Raw genomic sequence first — 21,242 nt, forward strand, 5'->3', positions numbered from 1 at the left:
AAAGGATCACAAGTAAGATGAATTGGAAACTTCTACACCAGGTTTACTTTAAACACTTATGAGGGTAAATGATATATACCAGCAGCAATGCAAATTTACAGTCTTTGAAAAGATGTGAACTATAAATTAGGGTCATTCTATCATCAAATGTATATTAGTGCCCATGACATGCCTGGCACCCCTCTTAGTACTGAGGAGATAACAGTAAACAAGACAGTGAAGTGTCTGCCTTTACAGAGCTTAAGTTCCACTAGGGGAAACCAAAAACCAACAAATGAAATACATGACATTGTTAGACACTCCCTTGAAGGAACATACGGCAGGTACAGGAGAAACTGTTTCTAAAATAGGGAAGCAAGCCATGTTTGCATCTGCAAAGATGACTGAATTGCATTCAGGTTGTCTTATTTTCCAGGTGTCAATGGTGTGAAACTAAAAATAAATGAACATGTAACAGTGGGCAGACATATGCAGCTATAACTGTCACTTTACCTTTTATGCAAATGGGTCGGGTTATTTACACCCAGATATCCTGTGTAACCAGCAGTCTTTGCAGGCTTGAATTGCCTGGCATGCATGTTTCATCTAAGAAAAGAAGGAAGAGCTTTAGGTGGAAGGAAGTTGCCTGTCCTCTCATTGGCTTGTGATTATCACTTACTGGTCATATAAACCCAAGACACAGTCATATACCCAGGGATAGAGGACCCTACAGACTCCTAAAAGACACAACACAGGTAAGTAATATTATTGAACTCCACAGAGATTTGTGACTGAGGAACTCTTTTGTGAGCTATTTTCATGATTGTACTCACTCTGACCTTGTTTACCCAGAGTCTCTCTGCATATATGACTATGTAAAAATCCAATGGTCATTTTTAAGAGAAATATAGGTACAGAAGATTTAAAAAGATCTCTTCAAGTGGATTTTAACATAGAAAATATAATCAATGCTAGAGGAAAAATCCTGTCTTAAGCAGGGTTTGTGACTACTTCCAGAATTTTCCCAAGTGATTTTTCAATCACTTGAATTGATCGAGTAGAGAATTTTATCTCATGGCTCTTCACTTTCTTTCCTTTTCTTTAAAATTTAAGAATTTTACTTGTAATATTTTCTATTACTTTAAGCCACATTTTGTTGAAGCACCTCCATGCTTTGACAAGAATTGCATTCTATTGTAACCGGTTTTTTCTTGGGTGCCGGTGAGACACGGCTAACCTGAGAGAATTCTGTGTGTTTGTGGCCTCTAACCTCTTAAAGAATAAGCGATGGGACCACTGCAGGTGCTCTGTATGCTTGTGAAAGTAAATATTGGACCCAAGAAGTGTTGCAGAATGATGATTTTATTTAGTTAGAGAAAAGAGAAGGAAAGGAGAAGAAGAGAAAGAATTCCACAAAGAGTGTGGAAGGGGATTCCAGAGGGGAAATCTGGAGGGGAAAGGGAGCTCCCACCATGTGGGAGGGGATTCCAGAGAGCTGGAAATCCGGCGTGGGTGAAGGAGCAGGGGGATTTACTCTGGGAGAAATTCCCACCTTCCCAAGTTTCTCTGGCCAATGAAAGGAGTTCCTTAGAACTTCTGCTGGAGTGATTGACTCTTAGTTTCTTCCCGCGCCTGCGAAATTCAAACATAAACCGTTGAATCTCCCTGATGGAGAGATGGGAGTGGGGCATGGCGCTGGCAAATTCTTGCCCTTAAAACTACAGCCCCTCATAGACCCGGAAAGAGAACACACTCCCTTATTCACCCATCTGAACAGGAAAATTCAATTTATGTTGGAATAGGGGCGTCGATCCTCTTTAACTACTTCCTGCTGAAATGGGGTGTAGAAGGGGCCCTGCAGTTGGTGTTTCCTCCAGAGGGGAGCCTTTTAGGGGTGCAGGTTGATTTACAGATTTATGATAGCGCTCACGAGCCAAGGACATCTGGGGTTCCAGCAGCAGGATTAATTGTGACCTTATGGTTTTATAAGAAATGAGTATGACCAGGTGGTTAAAGATGAGAGGTCCAGAGTTATAAACGAGCCTAGGAGAGAACAGAGCCAGGATTTTGAAGGTTTCTGGCCCTGTTTTTGATTGATTCCTGAGTTCTATGTTTAAAATAACACTTAACTGGTTTACAAAAGAGCAGCATTTTTCCTAGAAAGAAACAGGTTCCCCTCCTTTCTGTTGTTAGCAGATTTAGGGCCCTTTTATTTTTTATTTTTTTAATCTATGGCAGCTGAAGAGTCAGGCTGGTTTGCAGAGACAGATGTTTTTTGCAGAGAGAATTAGCAACCTTTCTTTGTTATTAATTAACTTTTGAGATAGCTTATAGTAACTGAATAGAAGTAGTAACTTTCCTAATACCAGCACCAAGTTTCCAGGGCAGGAAAGAAATACTGAGAAGGCCATGCCAGCTCCTAGGACAAGACTGGCTTCCTGGACCTTCATGGCTAGCTTTACCTGGGGCTTTGTGAGGGTGATGGCTCATGCTGGCACTTGTTCTAGGCATCCTTAGTCCTGCCATTGGGTTATTTGGTTAGATACCTCAGGCCCAGGGGACCTTGGTTCCCAGGGACAGTGTGCTTTCCAGTGATTCCCTTGGCACAGCAGGCACGGATGAGTTTATATATGTAAGTTTCTATCCAGGGTATTTATTAGTTATTTATTTATGTGTTCTTTGAAAAACCGTATAGGCTATTTTTCAAACAGAATTCTAAATGATGTTTTTTATCTATCTCCTGAATCAGCAACTTCACACGATTTACTTTGGGGTATAAGGAAGCCAGTGGTTAATTTTAGATGTAAAGATCTTCAAACACAATCAACTTTTTAACTTCACGCTTCTGAATCATTTCAGCAAACATGTAGTTTTCTCTACATAAGATTCCTAACACAGTGACAGTGGAGGGGCTCAGAAATAAAGCTAACAGGAAATAAGGGACCAGAATGATATTAGAGTTTTGCTAGGGTAGTCAAATCATAGCCAGATAACCTAGATGTTATTTCTGTGTACGATAGAAAGTTGAGGTCTAGTTATGCTTATTTTCCCTCTGTTGTCTCAGAACCATTTTAGTCTAGTTTCTTTATGTCCTCACTCTGTCATCTCTGTCCTCTTTGTGAGGTTCTGTTTTAACACTCTTAATGCACATCTGAACAAATATCACATTACAAAGCTCTTTATCTAAGTCTTGCTATCTGCTACATCAAGTCTTCCTCTTCTGTTCTCCTTTTTTGTTTGTCTTGGCTATTTTGGTCCTTCACATTTCCATTTGAAATCTAGGATCCAGTTTATCTGTAGAGTCTCTTGAATGATTTTCAATGATTTGCAGTCATTTTGATTGCAAATGGACGGCTCTGTTACTCTCTTCCTACGACCCATAAATGTCATTTATTATTGTCTTTCATTATTGAATTAGCTCGACTGTCCAGCATTATGCTGAGTAGCAGATGTTACAGTGGGATTCTTGTTATTCCTGACATTAAAGAAAATGCTTTTATTGGTTCACCATTATGTATGATGTTTGCTGTAAGTTTTTAGTAGAGACTCTTTATAGTGTTAAGGAAGTATTCTATTACTAGTTTGTTAAGAGGTTTTTAATTTTGTTGATTTTTCATTTTGCTAAGAGTTTTGATCACAAATGAGTGATAATGTTATAAATACTTTTAAAAAGCATTTAGTGTCTATTGAGTTATAGTATATTTGATGATAATTCTTTTTTTTTTTTTTTTTTGGGAGAGAGAGCCTCACTCTGTTGCCCAGGCTGGAGTGCAGTGATGCAGTCTTGGCTCACTGCAACCTCTGTTTCCCAGGCTCAAGCAATTCTCGTGCCTTAGCCACCTTAGCAGCTGGAATTACAGTTGTACACCACCACACTGAGCTAATTTTTATATATTTTTATGTAGAGACTAGGTTTCACCATATTAGCCAGGCTGGTCTCAAACTCCTGACCTCAAGTGATCTGCCCGCCTCAGCCTCCCAAAGTGCTGGGATTACAGATGTGAGCCACTGCACCCAGGCTCATTTTTCTCTTTTCATGTAGTTTATTATACAAATGGATGTCCTGATGTAACATCTTCCATTCCAGAGATAAACAGAAAACATAATTATACAAATAACTACAGGAATGTCATGTACAAAGTACAGCTTCTTTAATGAGTTACAACTATTGAAAGAATATTTTAAAAGGAAAGATAAACATTTGTTAGCTGCTCATGGACCTCTGCCAAATCTTAGACTTCAAGATATTTTTTGCAGAGAAATATAGATAACTACCAACCTATGCTGAAAATTTTTAAATCTCTTCTTTACTTGAGTGGAAGACAATATAAAATAGCATGATTTTGTAAATTAACAACAAAAAGCAATCACTTTGTTTTCATGAAGAATTCAGCAGGTGTACACTGGTATTTACATGGTATTTGACTGAATGAGAAAAGGTTGTATGTTTAACTTTTAATGCTGATGACTGTTTTTTGTTTTGTTTTGTTTTGTTTTGTTTTGACACAGAGTCTTACTGTGTCACCCAGGCTGGAGTGCAATGGCATGGTCTCAGCTCACTCCAACCTCTGATTCCCTGTTTCAAGTGATTCTCCTGCCTCAGCCTTCTGAGTATCTGGGATTACAGATGCCTGCCACCATGCCCAGCAAATTTTCATATTTTTAATAAAGATGGGTTTCCACCATGTTGGCCAGGCTGGTCTCAAATTCCTAACCTCATGATTGCCTGCCTCAGCCTCCCAAAGTGCTGGGATTACAGGCATTAGCCACTACTCCTGGTGTAATGCTGATAACTTTCAATGTTATAGGAAGAAAATATAATTTCTTCATGCTGTGGAAACATTTGACTATGCCAATAAAATCAATTAAAAGTTTTATATAAAATGATTTTCAGATAGAAACTGCAGGTCAGGCACAGTGGCTCACACCTGTAATCCCAGCACTTTGGGAGGTCAAGGCAGGTGGATCACCTGAGGTTGGGAGTTTAAGACCAGTCTGACCAACATAGTGAAACTCCATCACTACCAGAAATAGAAAAATTAGCCAGGCATGATGGTGCATGCCTGTAATCCCAACTACCTGGGAGCCTGAGGCAGGAGAATTGCTTGAATCCAGGAGGCAGAGGTTGCGGTGAGCCCAGATTGTGTCACTGCACTCCAGACTGAGGGACAGAGTGAGACTATGTCTCAACAAAACAAAACAAAAGAAACAAACAAATCACCAAATAGAAACTGCAACTGATAATCACACTACTCTGCAGGCTTTTAGAAATTGTTTTGATATTTAAAACAAATAGGTCCAGGAATTATATAACAATTATGCTTTTCATTTCCTGGATAATAATAATCTCATAACTTTTTAATTTACTATTTTGGTGCTCTTAGACCTTTTCTACTATTTATTTCTAAGCTCAACGTTTCTAAATAACCTGGAAAACAGTTTCATTCTTCTGATGGGCACTTCATTTAGTCTCACAAATTTGAACTCCTTTATATGTACGTTTCTCCCTGAAAAAAAATTGTGGCTGTAAATCATGGAATTCTTTTTAGTTGACGCTAGTCAATTCTTCTGTCTTCCAAGGACATTTCCCACCTATCTATACATGCGGTGAGTGCTACATCTCAGTTGGGTGGGGATTGAACTGGCTGATGCAAACTGGGCAGGAATGATTGGCAGTAGCTCTCTCACTTTAGCAAGGAGTACCAGCTTCACTCCACAACACCTGGACACAGAAGCCAGGGCCTGAAAAATTGGGTTTGCTAGGAATTACTATCACTGTCACTTCCTGAACCTTGGAGATTCCAGATAGGCAACCAAACAGTTATTTCCAGGTTATCCTCTTCCCACTAGACTCCAGGAATATATAAACTTGAAGTCAAGGCTTGGCAACCTAGACTTTTATGATTTGCATTTGACCTTTTATGTGATGTGATTTTTTTTTTTGAGATGGAGTCTTGCTCTGTTGCCCAGGCTGGAGTGCAGTGGTGCTATCTCGACTCACTGTAACCTCCACCTCTGGGGTTCAAGAGATTCTTCTACCTCAGCCTCCCTAGTAGCTGGGATTACAGGTGCGTACCACCATGCCTGGCTAATTTTTGAATTTTCAGTAGAGATGGAGTTTCATCATGTTGGCCAGGCTGGCCTCGAACTCCTGGCTTCAGGCGATCCACCTGTCTCAGCCTCCCAAAGTGCTGGGATTACAGGCATGAGCCACTGTGCCTAGCCTGTGATGTGATTTTTGATGGAACTTTGTTTTGAGGCTGGAGCCCAACTTTCCTTTTTATCTAATTAGTATTCTATTAATATTCTTTGAAAACTTTCTTAGCAGAGAATAAACTATTTAAACGCACTACTTTAAGTAAATGATTGTTATTATATGCTTTTATTTATTTAGTTACCATAATTATAATTTATCTTCAGTGTGCTGTATTCATAGTGTTTATTTTTGACTACAGAATAAGATCAAAGTTATTATTACTAACACTAATGATTATGTTTGCCATTATGCTATGCACCTTATATGCATTACCTCATTAACTTACAAATCCATGTTAACATTGCTATTTATAAAAAGTGGTCTTTGAAATTCAGGAAGGTTGTAACTGGCCAAAGCCCAAATTCAAAGAATTGAATTTCACATGAAAACATTTCTTTCTCAGCTGTTTGATCTTACAAAATTAAAACGTATTCCACTACAAGTGCTTAAAGTCATTAGCCATTTATAAACAATGAAAATGAAAAGATACAAATCACTTAAAGGCCCTAAGATTATAATGACCGAATTGACCAGTATTGGTAAACATTTTGAAATGTAAGAGTAGTTGGCTTTGTTCCTCCACAGAGGGAATGAAGGAAGATTGTCCCATCCCTGCAGGGGTCTCAAGCCGGGGTGTGTTTCGTGGTGCAAGTAACCCAGTAAAACCCAGCAGCATGGAGGCAGTCAGAGGGAACCAGAGAGCAATGTTGCCCTAGTCCTTGGATGCCTAGAGGGAAAGCCACAGGTGAGGAAAGAGAGGCAATGACAGGTTGGCATGGCACTCACATTGCTCTTGCATGTGCCCAGCACTTGGCTGTCCTTACCCAGATGTCCTCGCTGAGCTGTGTCACCAGAGCAAACAAAACAGGGAAAATATCAAATATTACACATCACCAGTGACATTAAAGTGGGAAGTTTTATTGCTCCATATGCTAAAGGTTGGTGTGTAGATACCCTCTTAATCTGAATATTTTTATAAACAAGGTTTAAATTTGGTTATTCCACTGTAATGTTCTAACTAGTACTGAGAGAGAGAGAGAGAGAGAGAGATGATCTTATTTCTCATATGTAATTAGATAGTGATTTATAATTGTCTCCAGTTATCTCAAGAGATAACCATGAAGTTTTCCAAAAAAATCCTCAAGAAAAATATTGAGACATCTCTCTAGAGGGCTCTTAGAATAATCCCTCCCTTTTTCTGTTTCCAGAATCGCATCATGCCAAACTACAAACTCACTTATTTTAATATGAGGGGAAGAGCAGAAATTATTCGTTACATATTTGCTTATTTGGACATAGAGTATGAAGACCACAGAATAGAACAAGCTGACTGGCCTGAAATCAAATCAAGTAAGTAGCACAAATAATAAATGTAGGAAAAATATGCTTTCAAAACCTTTTGGTTTTCCTCCAGGAAATGAAAACAAATCAAGGTTTCGAAGCTCATGTAGCTTTAAATTGAGAAGCAGCATTTCAGACAAATTAAATAAATGCTGTGTGATCAAGCAAATTTCCTATTAGAGGTGAAAACACAAACCTTATAGAAAGAGAATATAAAGGTAAACCAGTATAAAGCTATGTCAGACGAGATGAAAGAAACATGAGACATATTTTTTTTCTATTTTGTTGTTGGGATAGCTGAAGAGCACAGAGTTTAGGTAACTTTTCCAGATTCATGACCATAGCAAGCAGAGCTGAGTTTCAAACCCAGGTGAATTTAATTCCAAGCCCAAGCTATTTGCACTAGATTATGCCAAAACAAAACTACTATGATAATTGGCATATTATCAATGAATGGCCACATGCCTTTGGAAGCAAGAGTTCCTTAAAAGTCATTGCCCTTATAGCCATTCTTTTTCTAAGCAGAGACCTCTTCTCTGGTGAGATAGTGTATCTTATTTCTCATTCTCATGATACTTAACCATTAATACCCAAATGTTGCTTCTGATATCAGAATTTGCACATGGGATTTTAAGATGGTGAACATATAATAGGTGAACATTACTTTTATCCACTAATTAATTAGACCAAGATGGATAGAAAGGTGCAGATATTACATGTAACAAATTTTGCCTGTTAGCTTTTAAACAGAAGTTCACTGAGTGCCTCATTCCCTATTCTACCTCCACTTTTCATTGTTACTGAAAATGGAATTTCTGTCTTTTCTTAATATATCCATAGATTTTCAGAGTTGAATCTTAAAGTTCATGATGGTTAGGATAGTTTCAAATGCTTTAATAGACAAAGACACAATGTAAAAATTGTCTTAAAAAGGATAGAAATTTCATTTACACAAAACCCCAGATGGGTATCATGATGTCCTATAAAGTTGTCAAATATTAGGTTTCCTGTTGATCTGCCACCGTCAGTGTCTTATTTATACAGTGTGACATAGCTCACTCTCCTTCCACACTGTAGCTCAGGGAAAGTGTGAAAGAGGGAGGGGACACACCCCTTCCTTTTAACAGCATAATTAGAAAGTTGCATACATCACTTGATAAGAATTTAGTCCATATTACTACACATATTACTACAAGGGAAACTTATTACTACAAGAGAAAGTGAGAAATGTTGATTTAAGTGTGGATAATCATTTGCATAGCTAAAAATCCAGGGTTTTATTACTCTAAGAAGAAAGGAAAGAATAGGTACTAAGAAGCAGTTTCTATTACAAATGCTGTTTGGTCTCATCTGGTGTCCAGTTTAGCAGTGCTCTCTAGTGCTCAAAACCTGCTATGACACTCCCTCTCCTAGAACCTAGAAAACCAGTCAACACATTCCATCTTTGGATACTTTTATTAAAATGTTCTCCTGGACAAACCTGGTAGATTGCACACGAGTCTACATTTTCTCTCTTTAAAACATTTTTTTCTCTCCTTTGATAATACTGAAGTACTTTACAAAAGGGCCGAAGTCCACAAAGACAAAGAAATCAAACTTGAATGTAGATACAGTAGCACAACATTCTGGAAACTAAAAAGCAGGCCAAAGAATGGTAAGGTGACTTAGGAGGCCCAGCGCTCAAACATAAACCTTGGGGAGGAGAAGGTAAGCTAAATCACCAGAGATACAGAAAAAGGCTCATGAATTTGTAGTTGCAGATAACTCTTAAAGTTGAGCTGACAGAGGATTCACTGGAAAAATGCTGATGAAGAATTTTTCTTGATCCCTTTGTCAGACTCGTGATGGGGGTGCCCTGTTTACATGGTCCACTGCATTCAGTCCCTTGTGGGAGGGAGCACATGAGCGAGTGAGGGGGGGATCCAGCCAACCACTTTGGTGCTGGCAGGAGCAAACTCTGTGTGGGCCCTGCAGTGGCAACTAGGCGGGGGTGCCTGCAACCCCTGAAGCCCCAGAGGGCATATTACAATGCTCCCAATAAATTTTTAAAAATTAAAATCATATCAAGTATTTTCTCAGATTGCAATGGAATAAAACTGAAAATCAAAAAAAGCTTTGGAAACTATACAAATATATGGAAACTAAACAACATGCTCCTAAATGATCAATGGGTCAATGAAGAAATTAAGAAATACAAAAATTTCTGGATTATTATATTGTGTGCATATATCAAAATATAACATGTACCCCATAATATGTGCAATTACTATGTATCAGTTTTTAAAGGGCTATGGCTAAATTCCTTACCATAACTCAATATGTAAATCAAACTCTTCATAATCCCCAGTATACGATTTTTAATAATCCGTGATTGAGGTGACAAAAAATAATAAACCTTTAAAAGAACATTTTTAATAGTAAGCATATAAAATACACTACAGTATATGGTGTCACTGTAAACCTGGGTTTAAGAACCAATTCTGTCACTAACTTTAAATCAGGTTTCCTAACAACTTAAAAAAACTTATAAAATGTAAATATTCCACTACAGATTGTTGAGTGTTCCTTTAAAAATAAATATTTAAGTATTTCATGATTTCATAAAATCATGCTTTGTTTTCATACTTATCAGTAAAAATGGAAGTATCATAACTTCTGGTTTTGTTATGAAGTTGACTTTTTGCTCATTTTATTTTAAGCTCTCCCATTTGGAAAAATCCCCATTTTGGAAGTTGATGGACTTACCCTTCACCAGAGCCTAGCAATAGCAAGATATTTGATCAAAAACACAGGTAACAGGTTTATTGTGCTTAAGATTTTTGATAACTGAAACAAACACATGATATATATTCAATATTCATTAAATGACTTTAGCATACCATATCACAGTACAAATAAGACTGGAAGTAAATAATAGAGAAAAGTATAAATATGCCACCTGTATCAGTTTAACTTTCCGTGAGTTCCCTAGACAATCAGACTATTTATTTTATATTGCCTCCTGCTTCTCCTGTCTTATATCTCTTTGCCCTTTAAGCCCTTTTTGAAGTTTAACTGAGAAACTGGACAGGCATGTTTCATTCCAAACTTTTGCTGGTATGCATATTATAAGTTATCAGAGAAAATTACTTAGCAGAAAATACATATGGCATATGGAGGTTGAAATTCTTAGACTATTAAAATTATATACTCAGTAATGTCCTTCATCCTAATCATGCTGAAAAAAATAGAAAGGGAGTTCCTTTGCTTCCACTCAGTGCCATCTGAGGAAGCTTGAAGGGGCTAGTTGGCTTCTGGATTACCGCATTAGTGCCCGCCCCATGATATTTGAAGAGAAACAATAGAAACCATTCCTGTTTTTGCCTGACACACTTTCTCCCGTCCTACTCAATCATTTTCTTTTGATTTGAACATCTTTGCTGAGGTATAGTTTACATACAATTCATCCACAGAATTGCTTCTACACAGAAGCATTTTAAATTGGCACCATTAAGAAAACTTTTAGGAAGATCAATGATTTATTTGCAAAAATAATGATTAACAAATGAGACAAAAGAACAAAAATCCTGTGTTATTTAAAACTTTTAGTATCCAGTTAGAAAACAAATGCTCCTGACCAAAACTGTCTGCAAAAATAAAAATAATTCTTTATATAAAATAAATTATAATGCAGTTACAGGTTATTTATTGTAGTATTGCTTGTATTAACAAAAGACTGAAAGCAAACCTAATCAGTTAAGGCTAAATATATTGTGGCACACCTACCTCAAGAAATTCCATGTAGCTACAAAAAAAAAAAAAAAAAAAAAAAAAAGCAAGTACACCCTTTGGGTACTTGTAAGAAAGATCTGTAAGGGATATGGGGTGAAGAAGCACATCTAGTGGGATATGTATTTTTAGTTGCTTGTATTTTCATAAAGAAAATGGAAGAATACATAAGGAACTAATTAAAGTGGCTACTAATAGGGTAGGTAGATAAGGGAGCAAAATGTGGTGGACGGAAGCTAGTCTTCACTGGATATTGTTTTATACTCTTGAATTTTCAACCATATGAATATAGTATCTGTTAAAAACAAACTTTTTAATATAGTAAATTGAATTAAACATATCGATGGGCCCCTCTCTATTCCTTAGATTTGGCTGGAAAAACAGAAATGGAACAATGTCAAGTTGATGCTATTGTGGACACACTGGACGATTTTATGTCATGTTTTCCTTGGGCAGAGAAAAAGCAAGATGTGAAAGTAATGTAATCCATTTGCTATTCCTAGTATTAATCATGTACCACCTGCCAGACATTGTTAGGTGCCTTAGAAAGTTCCTTCTTATCAAAACAATATGTATAGTTTTAAAATATCAAATTATTATTTTAAAAGTTTAAAATAAAGTACAGCAATTCACTATTGTGCCCCTTCATATTAACTCCTCCTCAAATGCAACCCTTTAAAAAATTTGTTTAGCAGTTTCTTTAGGATTTACACATCTCTGCTACAGGATATGTAAATATGACTTCCTCTGATTGTAGATGGTTTCTAAAGACTTATGAAACCTGAAAACATGATTAGTATGCTATGCAAATAATACACATATGTACCTGAAACACAAATTTTGTGTTTAGATTTAGGTCCCATCCCCAATATATCTCATTATGTGTATGCAAATATTCCAAAATCTGAAAAAATCTGGAATTGAAGACAATTCTGTTCCCAAGCATGTTGGATAAGGGATCTCAATCTATAATGACATTTTTTTCCCTTACATAGTCATCCTGTCTCCTTTTCACCAAGCTCCTGATATAGTGATGTTAACATTTTTTGGTTAAATGAATATTCTGTGATTAGTATGCTATGCAAATAATATACAGAACTGTGCACTGTAGCAGGTTTTTATAATATGTCCTTTCTTATCTTCCTCAAAATTAGTAATTCCTTTGTTTCTTTTTATTGCTGACTTCCCACAGTATCCAATAGACTGCCAATATGATTTTCACAAAGTCAATGTAGTTTCAGTTCATCTGTTATTTCCAATATTTCTTGGAGTGCTCTGTCTAGGAGATCTCCATTCTTTGCGGAGTTCTCTAGGTTTTCTGCACAGTCATCATTGGAATTCCCTTTGCTGTCATTACAGTGATACCGTTCTATGGAGTTGGAGTCCTGTTTCCTGGATGCTGTCTTCTTTCTTTGTTTACTCCATTGTTTATTTGGGGCATAATCCTCTAGTATTCCAAAAGTTAAAGTGAAGGTTTGACAACAGCAGATATGATTATGACAGATGGCATGAATATGTCTATCTTGTGAGTCACATTGCTTCACTCTGGTATGGTTGTCCTAGATACTTTGGTCACATTTGTCATCCTGAGATATTTATTATTATCCTGGATAGTTTTTTGTTTGTTTGTTTGTTTTAAGCTTTTCCTGGGTTCATTCTCCTCTTTTCTTTCCTTGTTTTTGTGGAACAATCCTCCAAGAGCTTATTGGTCATAGGAAATAAAAGTTTGGCGCCTTATTTGTCTAAAGATGTTTTTATTTATTCTCAAATTTGTTTTATAGTTTGGCTGGGTATAGAATTCTGTTGAAAGTAATTTTTCATTATTTGAAAGACGTTATCTATAATATTTTAGCTGTTGAGAAGTTTGAATCCAATTAAATTACTGACCTTGTATGTGACCTATTTTTTTTCCACTCTGAAAGATTATAAAACATGTGCCCTTAGAGTTCTAAAATTTTGCAATGACAAGTCTTGGTATGATCTTGTTTTCATCCATTGTGCTACTTCCTTGGTGAGTCCATTCAATCTGGGACCTGCGTCCTTTAGTTCAAGGAAATTGCCTTTAATTCTTTCATTGATTTCTTCCACTTTATTTTGTTCCATTATATTAGAATTCCACTAATTCAGATGTTGGCTCTTCTCCTATATCTCATCTCTTTGCTTTTCTGCATTACTTTTAGAAAGCATTTCTCAACTTCATTCATCAATCCTTGAGTTCTAAGTTTCTGATATTGTGCTTCTAAATTTATAAAAATTCTGAGGCTGTTTTCTGCTAAGAATAGGAAAGGAACAGTTATCTAGCAACATGAAATGAAGAACATCCCATGCTAAAACTGCTTCTTTAATAGTTTTCCACCAATCCTCATTTTATCCCCTCCCAAACCTCCTTAACCCCAACCGTAGACACATCCTGTCATTTCCTGAGTCATTTAAGGATTTCGTGTTGTTGATGGGATTGGTTCTTGGCTTTTCCTTTGCAGGTGCCATTCACCCATCTGCTTGCCAGCTTCAAATTTTGTTTGCTCTCCTCTCCTCTCTTTCCACTTCTTTGTGGGTTCTGTCTTTTTAAAAACACTCATCACTGTGGTTTGGGGATAAAAGCAAAATGATGTATATATGTCAAATCATTGATCTTTATGCAGAATTCTAAATAGATGTCTTCTGCTTTTAATTACAGCCTCTAGTGGTTTCCTTTAGGACATTCATCACAATCTCTATTTTAAAATGTATTTACTTGTTTGTTGCTTGTCTCCTCAAGCTGGATGCATCAGGAGGGTAGGAATCATATCTGTATTATTCAACTGATCCCAACCGCTATCACAGTGTCTTTTACATAGTAGGCATTACAGAGTTGTTGAATAAGTGATCAGAATCACACTCATCAAACGCACAACATGTGCCTGTGCTACTCTTGGCTCTTTGGATGTGTTATCTCAGTCAGCCCTCCTTCTCCTCCTTCAAGATAAGTGCTTTTTATTGTCATACTCACTTTCCAGATGAAGACAGTGAGAAACAGAGCAGTTAGAGTTGCCCAAAGTCAAACAAATGACAGAATTGTGATCTGAGCCCAGACAGCCAAATTTAGAACCTATAGCTTCATCACCTAGGTATACAATTGCTTAACTTAATAACTAATTTAAACATCCCTTTAGAATAAAACTGTTATCCTAATTTCCCAGGTAAGAAAACAGTTTCATGTAAACAACTTGCCCAAAATTGTTCAGCTATAAGTGATGCACAAGGAATTCAAATCATCACAGACTCAAAACGCCTGATTCTTAACCAGTGGGTATACTACCACAGTGCAAGCAGCTGTTCAAAACAGCTGTGCATGACTATTTTTGCATAAAACTAAAGCCTATAGCCAAAAGCCACAGCACAAATAGCAGGCACTCTTCTCAATTTACTTGAGCACATATTTAAGTACATATTACCTACTTAGTATTTACTGTAAATACTATTTAACTGGCACCTTCTGATTTGAATAGAGACATCTGGACACAAAAGTATTTACATTTACTGACTTCATGATACAAATGTAAGGTGTGTAGGGTGTGCGCACACACACATGCACATATATTTGCCTATCCAGGAAAGAGTAAAGTTCAGCTTTGATGACAGAAATACAACTTTTTGACATAAATACATTTGGGCTCTGGAGTCAAACTGTCAGGCTTGAATCCTGATTCCCTTCTTACTAGCTGTCACTTAACTACCTATTTATAGTTCAAACTGTTTGTGAAGTAGGGATATAAGTCTCTACTTTGAAGTATGTTGGCAGGATTAAATGGTAGCATATGTGCCTATCACTAGGTAGGAAGTGTTAAATAACTATCAACTATTATAACTAATAGTGTTATATACTTTGGTGTTAATCATCTTTACTATTTGTCAGACATGGCATCTGTATTTTACATATTATTATAAATGTAGAAACAGATAATCTTCAATTTAGAAAAAAGCGTCTAAAGATTTTTGTTCCATGTACCAAAGGCCCCCCTAATGTGCAGCCTATCAATTTATCAGTTTGCTCTTCTCTACTTTCTGTTTTCTACCTTTCTGTGGCTGAGGCTCCATAACAGAGGCCACCTACCAGAGGAAAATATTCTTCAAACATTTATGATAAGAGTAACACTCTACCTTTGTATTACAGTAACAAAACTCTTATATAAATTACCTGCTTCAAAAAACAATTTCAAAGGACATAGCCATCCAAGTTCATGAATAAATCATACAAAGGCAGGATACATTGCAGAAACATTGCTGATAGCTAGAGAATATCTAATTAACAAACAGGACTAGGCTAATAATATAATGAAAAATGCACCATTCTGTATTTCATTTCTTAGGCTGTTTGTAGTGGACTGCATTGCTCCCACCTTATGGTCAGGTGAAAATTTCAAAGGCAGAATATTGATGCACTTCAGATGGATAGTGAATATACTCTTGTCATATATGCTTCAAAAATCTATCAGAGTATTTATTGCTAAAAAATTCCATTTCCAATTAAAAAAAGAATTAGAAGTAAAACACGTCTTTGGATATTGGTCACCACGACAATCCTTATCATTAGTGTTACTTTGGTTATGTATCTGTGTTTCCATTTCCTCATCTAAAGAACAGGATGGGGAAGAAGAATGAGAGGGCCTGAGGACATTCTGATGTCCTGGTTCCAACACAAAATAATTTTGGTAATGCGTATGTAAAAATGCTTTGGAGAAATACACAAATCTCCCTAAAAGTAGTTTGTTAGAATATCATAGCAACAACTTCTCAGGGTGAAAAAACCCTCCTTTATAACTCTCCAAAAAGGGAGGCAAGAAATTTCTGAATTCATCAAGTATAGGAGCAGCTGTCTAGAATTGATCAAGAAATGTATTTTTAATAATATATCTGGAAAAAAAGAGATGTAATAAATTTTATCTTCTTTACATTGTTTTAGTTGACTGTTCTTTAAAATGAGTCAAATACAAATTACACTGTTTATTAATTTACATTTCATTAGACTGAAATAATTCACCAAAATTATAAAGAGAACTGGGGCTCAAGGAGAAATCAGTAGCACAGATACAATAGTTTTATTTGAGTCTGCATATATACACATATCGGTGTACCTGAAGCTGTGGAAATATACATTAGAAGAACAGAATTTCCCAGGAGTGCACACAGGAATTTTTGGAAAGTTTTCCCACAGTCAAATTGGCCATTACCTTTCTGACCGATCCTGACTGAGCTGAGCAGGCCTGTGGCAAGTACCACATGGTTCTGGACTCACTGCTCTTCATCAGGATTACAAATTCTGTGTAAGCAGCAGAAAGACTCAAATCTAATGTTTTCTTCAACTATGAACATATTAACCACAGAACACTATAAAACAGGGGAAAGAACATAAAGTCAAAATAATGACAAGCTTTATAAGCTTCAGTTTTTAGATCTGGCAAACATATGTAAGTACAGGTTGAGTATCCGTTATCTGAAATTCTTGGGACCAGATGTATTTAAGACTTGGGGTTTTCTTCAAATTTTGGAACATTTGCATTATACTTACTGGTTGAGCATGCCAAATCTGGAGAGCCAAAATCTGAAATGTTCCCCTGAATATTTTATTTTGAGCATCATGCCAGTACTCAAAAAGTTTGGATTCTGGAGCATTTTGGATTTTTGGACTAGGGATGCTCAGCCTGTATGTAAAGATGACTTTGCAAATTGTACTCTATAAATATAAGGCATTATGTTGTGTATACGTTATCTAGTTAAGACATAATCATAACAGCAAATAAATCAACAAATTGGTGACATATCCACTATCTGACTTATCTTAATAAAGGTTGGATTTCATTATAGGTCATGTATATGCATTAATAAATGACATATACATTTTATGAGTGTAGCTTATATTTCATAACCAAGACTCAAACAGGCAGAATTCCTATATATAAACAAGTATCTCTTATCAAGAAAGAGGCCTTGAGTAAATTATTTGGTCTTCAGAGCTTCAAGTAGAAAAATGACAATTAAAAAAAATGGGTGTTTTATATATATATATTCCTAAGGATGTTAATTTTAAAAAATAATATTCGTTTATATATCAAGAGGGGATAACCGGATGAAGCATTTTGTAGATGATACTCAGGGTTGACAAATCCGATACTAAGGCACAATGGTAGTCCAAGGAGAATATACAAAAGGGCCCAAGATCATCATGATTCATTACATCGATTAAACCCAATAGTGAAATGAAGAACTGCCAAACTAGAAGAATCCAGGCTTATGAAACAAAATAAATTTCTTTACCTTCTGTTATATTATTTAGCTTTAAAAGAGCTAGGTTAAGAAAAAGGGAAATTTTAGAAATCTAAGAAAACAATCATTTTGCTTTAGTAAAAAAAAAATTTAAGAAAAAATAAGGTTTTGTGAGTAAAATATTTAGTCATTATACACAAACTGTAAGAACTGGTGACAAAACTATTTATTTTTTTAATCCATGAGCAATAAAGAGATGACTAACATCTATAATCAGACCTAAATCTCCGTGTCATAAATCTGAATAAAAAAAATCTAGCTATTTCTCTTTCTTCTTGAATTCATGTGGAGGAATAAAGATGGAGAAATCGACTTCCTCCTCAGATCATATTACTTACTTTGCTTCTCATTATTCTTAATGTGATATTTTCTCCCTCTCCCAGGAGCAGAGGTTCAATGAGTTGCTCACATATACTGCGCCTCATCTTATGCAAGATTTGGACACATATTTAGAGGGAAAAGAGTGGCTTGTTGGTAACTCTGTGAGTATATTTTATATCTTTAAAAATTCAAAAAATAAAAGGAAAAACCAAAAAGCATATAAAAACGTATTGAAAAAAGCTACCTATAAGAAGAGAATAGAGTTTACGGCAAGAACAAAGGTTAAACTTCTTTAAATAAACCTTTTAAACAATAGATTTGACTTTGGAACCATAAAATATTTTATATAATTACTTATTAGCAGCAGCAGTTTAAAAAGCTATGCTAAAAAATCAAAGTGAAGTAAATGAACCTAACTGTGCAAAAGAGACACATAAAGAACACACAAAATACATATGTACTCTATTAGAGAAGAACTATTTCAAGAAATATCATTTGTAAAACCCACTAATTTGATTATACATCTAAGCTATTCTCTTAGATTAGAACAACAAAAAATTACATATTACTTTCAGTAATCATACTGTTGGTGATACCAGGTACTATTGGTATTTTTTTTCTGATATTATTATACTTATATTGTGAGTACAAAAATAAATTGTGTTGATGTCATTGAGAACCAGGATCTTCAGTATGGGAGAAAGGAGATGGAGATGTAAGGTGAGCAAAGTCAAGTAAATATCCTATTCCTGAACCTGAACTATAGCTAACAGTATAAACTCATACGTATTTTGTATCAGGGTAAATGAGAAGGCATTTTGTATCTCAATTGATTGGAAAAAGTTTCTCTTTATAAAAAGCATTCCAGTTAATAGATAAGACAGACTGAAATAAACTATCACCACTTTCCAACCCCAGAAAAATTGGCATAGGCTCGTACCATCAATAATCACAAAAAAGTGAGACAACCGAGATACTATGGGTACACTACCACCTATGAGTAGTCTTGCTAAAAAATCAAATCTGATTTACAAGTTGTGGTAGGTGGTGGTCCCTGCCTTCAGGGAGACTGCATTCTGGGAGGTGAAACTGCTTTTTTGTAGCCCACTGACACTGACTGCTATCTGCCCTGTTCAGCCCTTCTGGATGATAAACAGAAGTAAACTTGTTACATCTTTATTCTCAACTTTCAACCTCTTCACACATCCCTTTATTTCTTCTGACTGGCTCCCCTCATGGCCTTTCCTAAAGTGCTTCTCTCCTGCCCTATTTACTGAATAATTTCTAAGACTTTATTTTTTTGTTTTCTATTAAAATGCCTTTGTAAACGATGTTCTAATCTCATCTCTGAGCACTCTCTCCCTTCTTCTCAGTGCTCCAAACACACTGGTGTGTGTGTTCCTCACACCTAACTCACACTCCCACCTAAGGGACTTTACATTCTTCCCTATACCTGGAACGTTTAATCCCCAGGTCGCTCACTGCAGGTCTTAATCCTTTTTTACATTCAAGCCTTGGCTTATGTGTCACCTCTTAAAAGTCTTCCCTGACCATGCCATAGTCCATCACATGACTTCACTTGTTTTTTCATTACTCCCATCAGTTTGCATATTTGACTGATTTTCCCTTCTAAAATAACAGCTGCATCAGAGAAGGGGCTTGCATCCTAACTTGCTCTCCAGCACCTAGACCAGGGCATGGCACACAGTAGGTGCTTGATAAATATTTGAATAAATTCTGGATTTATTCTGAATCTTCTAGCCAATAGCTTCTCTTGGCTGACAGATATTTAATAAGTTCCTGAAACACTGGCAATCAGCTTTATTAAATTCTATACAAAAAGATAAAGAGTATTTAACCTTCACTCTGATAATCATATGGAGCCAAAGTAACAGCATACACATTGGCTTCTAGTCACAAAGGTAAAAACATCCAACTGTACAATGGTAGGACCAGGCTGTCATCATCAATCCAGTGGCCAATCTTGGTATACCTCTAATGGTCAGACACTCATATATTTCTTTTGATGTGATACAATATAATGTATTTTAGCCACAAATAATTTCACTTGAAACTATATGCCCTCTAGGAAATAACTTGCACCTCTTCCTTTATACTATGTAGGATAAAGGAACAAGGTAAGTAAGATGAAATTCAAAGATCCTGAAGATAGGACATTCTGTAGGACTAGTGTGAAATCTTCAATAATTTGGTGATGTGAAAAAAAAAAGATACTGTTTTGAAGAGCTAATGGACATAACCAGATGAAATACACAGACCTGGAATAGATCCTGCTTTGTCCTGTGAAGGACATTTTTAGAACAGATGGAAAAATACATATTGGTTATTAGATAAGGAAAATGTGTTGTCACAAAGAGGTAGAGACTGGACAAGGTTACAAGAAAATGTACCATTAAGCGCTCATGTTAGTAAAATGACATCTAACTATCGGCATAGAAAAATATCTTATACATGAAAATGTTTAACAGTAGTAACCTGAGTGTTGGAGTAAGTTATCAGTAATTTTCTGAATTTTTGTCATATACATATTCTGCTTTTGTAATAACAAAAGATTGTTTTGGATGTTTTAGATTAAGAAACTAATTTTAACCTTGGAATACTGATACAGCTATACTTTGTGTTCAAATGAAAAGTCTGTTTCCTTTAAACTAGGTAACTTGGGCAGATTTCTACTGGGAGATTTGCAGTACCACACTTTTGGTCTATAAGCCCGACCTGTTGGACATCCATCCAAGGCTGGTGTCTTTACGGAAGAAAGTCCAAGCCATTCCTGCCATTGCTAACTGGATAAAACGAAGACCCCAAACCAAACTCTAGCTGATCCATGCTGTCTTCAAGTTTGTTTTCTTGAGTTGCATCTCTCCCATCAGATAAGACAGCCACATCTGCTTGCTAGATAATCCACGTGCCCCCTCGCTCGCGTCACCAAGATTTTCACTTTAGCCATATTGATTTTAAAAAAGGAAAACAGGCCGGGCGCGGTGGCTCAAGCCTGTAATCCCAGCACTTTGGGAGGCCGAGGCGGGTGGATCGCGAGGTCAAGAGATCGAGACCATCCTGGTCAACACGGTGAAACCCCGTCTCTACTAAAAATACAAAACATTAGCTGGGCATGGTGACGCGTGCCTGTAATCCCAGCTACTCAGGAGGCTGAGGCAGGAGAATTGCCTGAACCCAGGAGGCGGAGGTTGCGGTGAGCTGAGATTGTGCCATTGCACTCCAGCCTGGGTGACAAGAGCGAAACTCCATCCCA

At 36.5% G+C, this 21,242-nt stretch overlaps 1 protein-coding gene across 1 annotated transcript; it reads left to right on the top strand.

The window, feature by feature from the left end:
* Positions 1-551: 551 nt before the first annotated feature.
* HPGDS (hematopoietic prostaglandin D synthase) lies at positions 552-20,957 on the top strand. The gene is made up of 6 exons (XM_032239588.1): positions 552-734; positions 7,444-7,585; positions 10,276-10,368; positions 11,711-11,820; positions 18,031-18,129; positions 20,642-20,957. The coding sequence occupies exons 2-6, from the start codon at positions 7,453-7,455 to the stop codon at positions 20,804-20,806; spliced, it is 600 nt and encodes a 199-aa protein (XP_032095479.1). The 5' UTR covers positions 552-734; positions 7,444-7,452; the 3' UTR covers positions 20,807-20,957.
* Positions 20,958-21,242: the final 285 nt, after the last annotated feature.

Source organism: Sapajus apella, unplaced genomic scaffold (assembly GCF_009761245.1).
Source record: "Sapajus apella isolate SASKATOON/1434 unplaced genomic scaffold, GSC_monkey_1.0 scaffold45, whole genome shotgun sequence".
Classification (NCBI taxonomy): Eukaryota; Metazoa; Chordata; class Mammalia; order Primates; family Cebidae; genus Sapajus; species Sapajus apella.

What these genes read in the sequence shown, in the direction of transcription:
- HPGDS (XM_032239588.1), top strand. Translation starts at nt 7,453, where the DNA reads ATGCCAAACTACAAACTCACTTATTTTAATATGAGGGGAAGAGCAGAA. An exon ending in ATATTTGATCAAAAACACAG is followed by an intron (nt 10,369 to 11,710) that starts GTAACAGGTTTA and finishes TCTATTCCTTAG; the next exon opens with ATTTGGCTGGAAAAACAGAA. An exon ending in AGTGGCTTGTTGGTAACTCT is followed by an intron (nt 18,130 to 20,641) that starts GTGAGTATATTT and finishes CCTTTAAACTAG; the next exon opens with GTAACTTGGGCAGATTTCTA.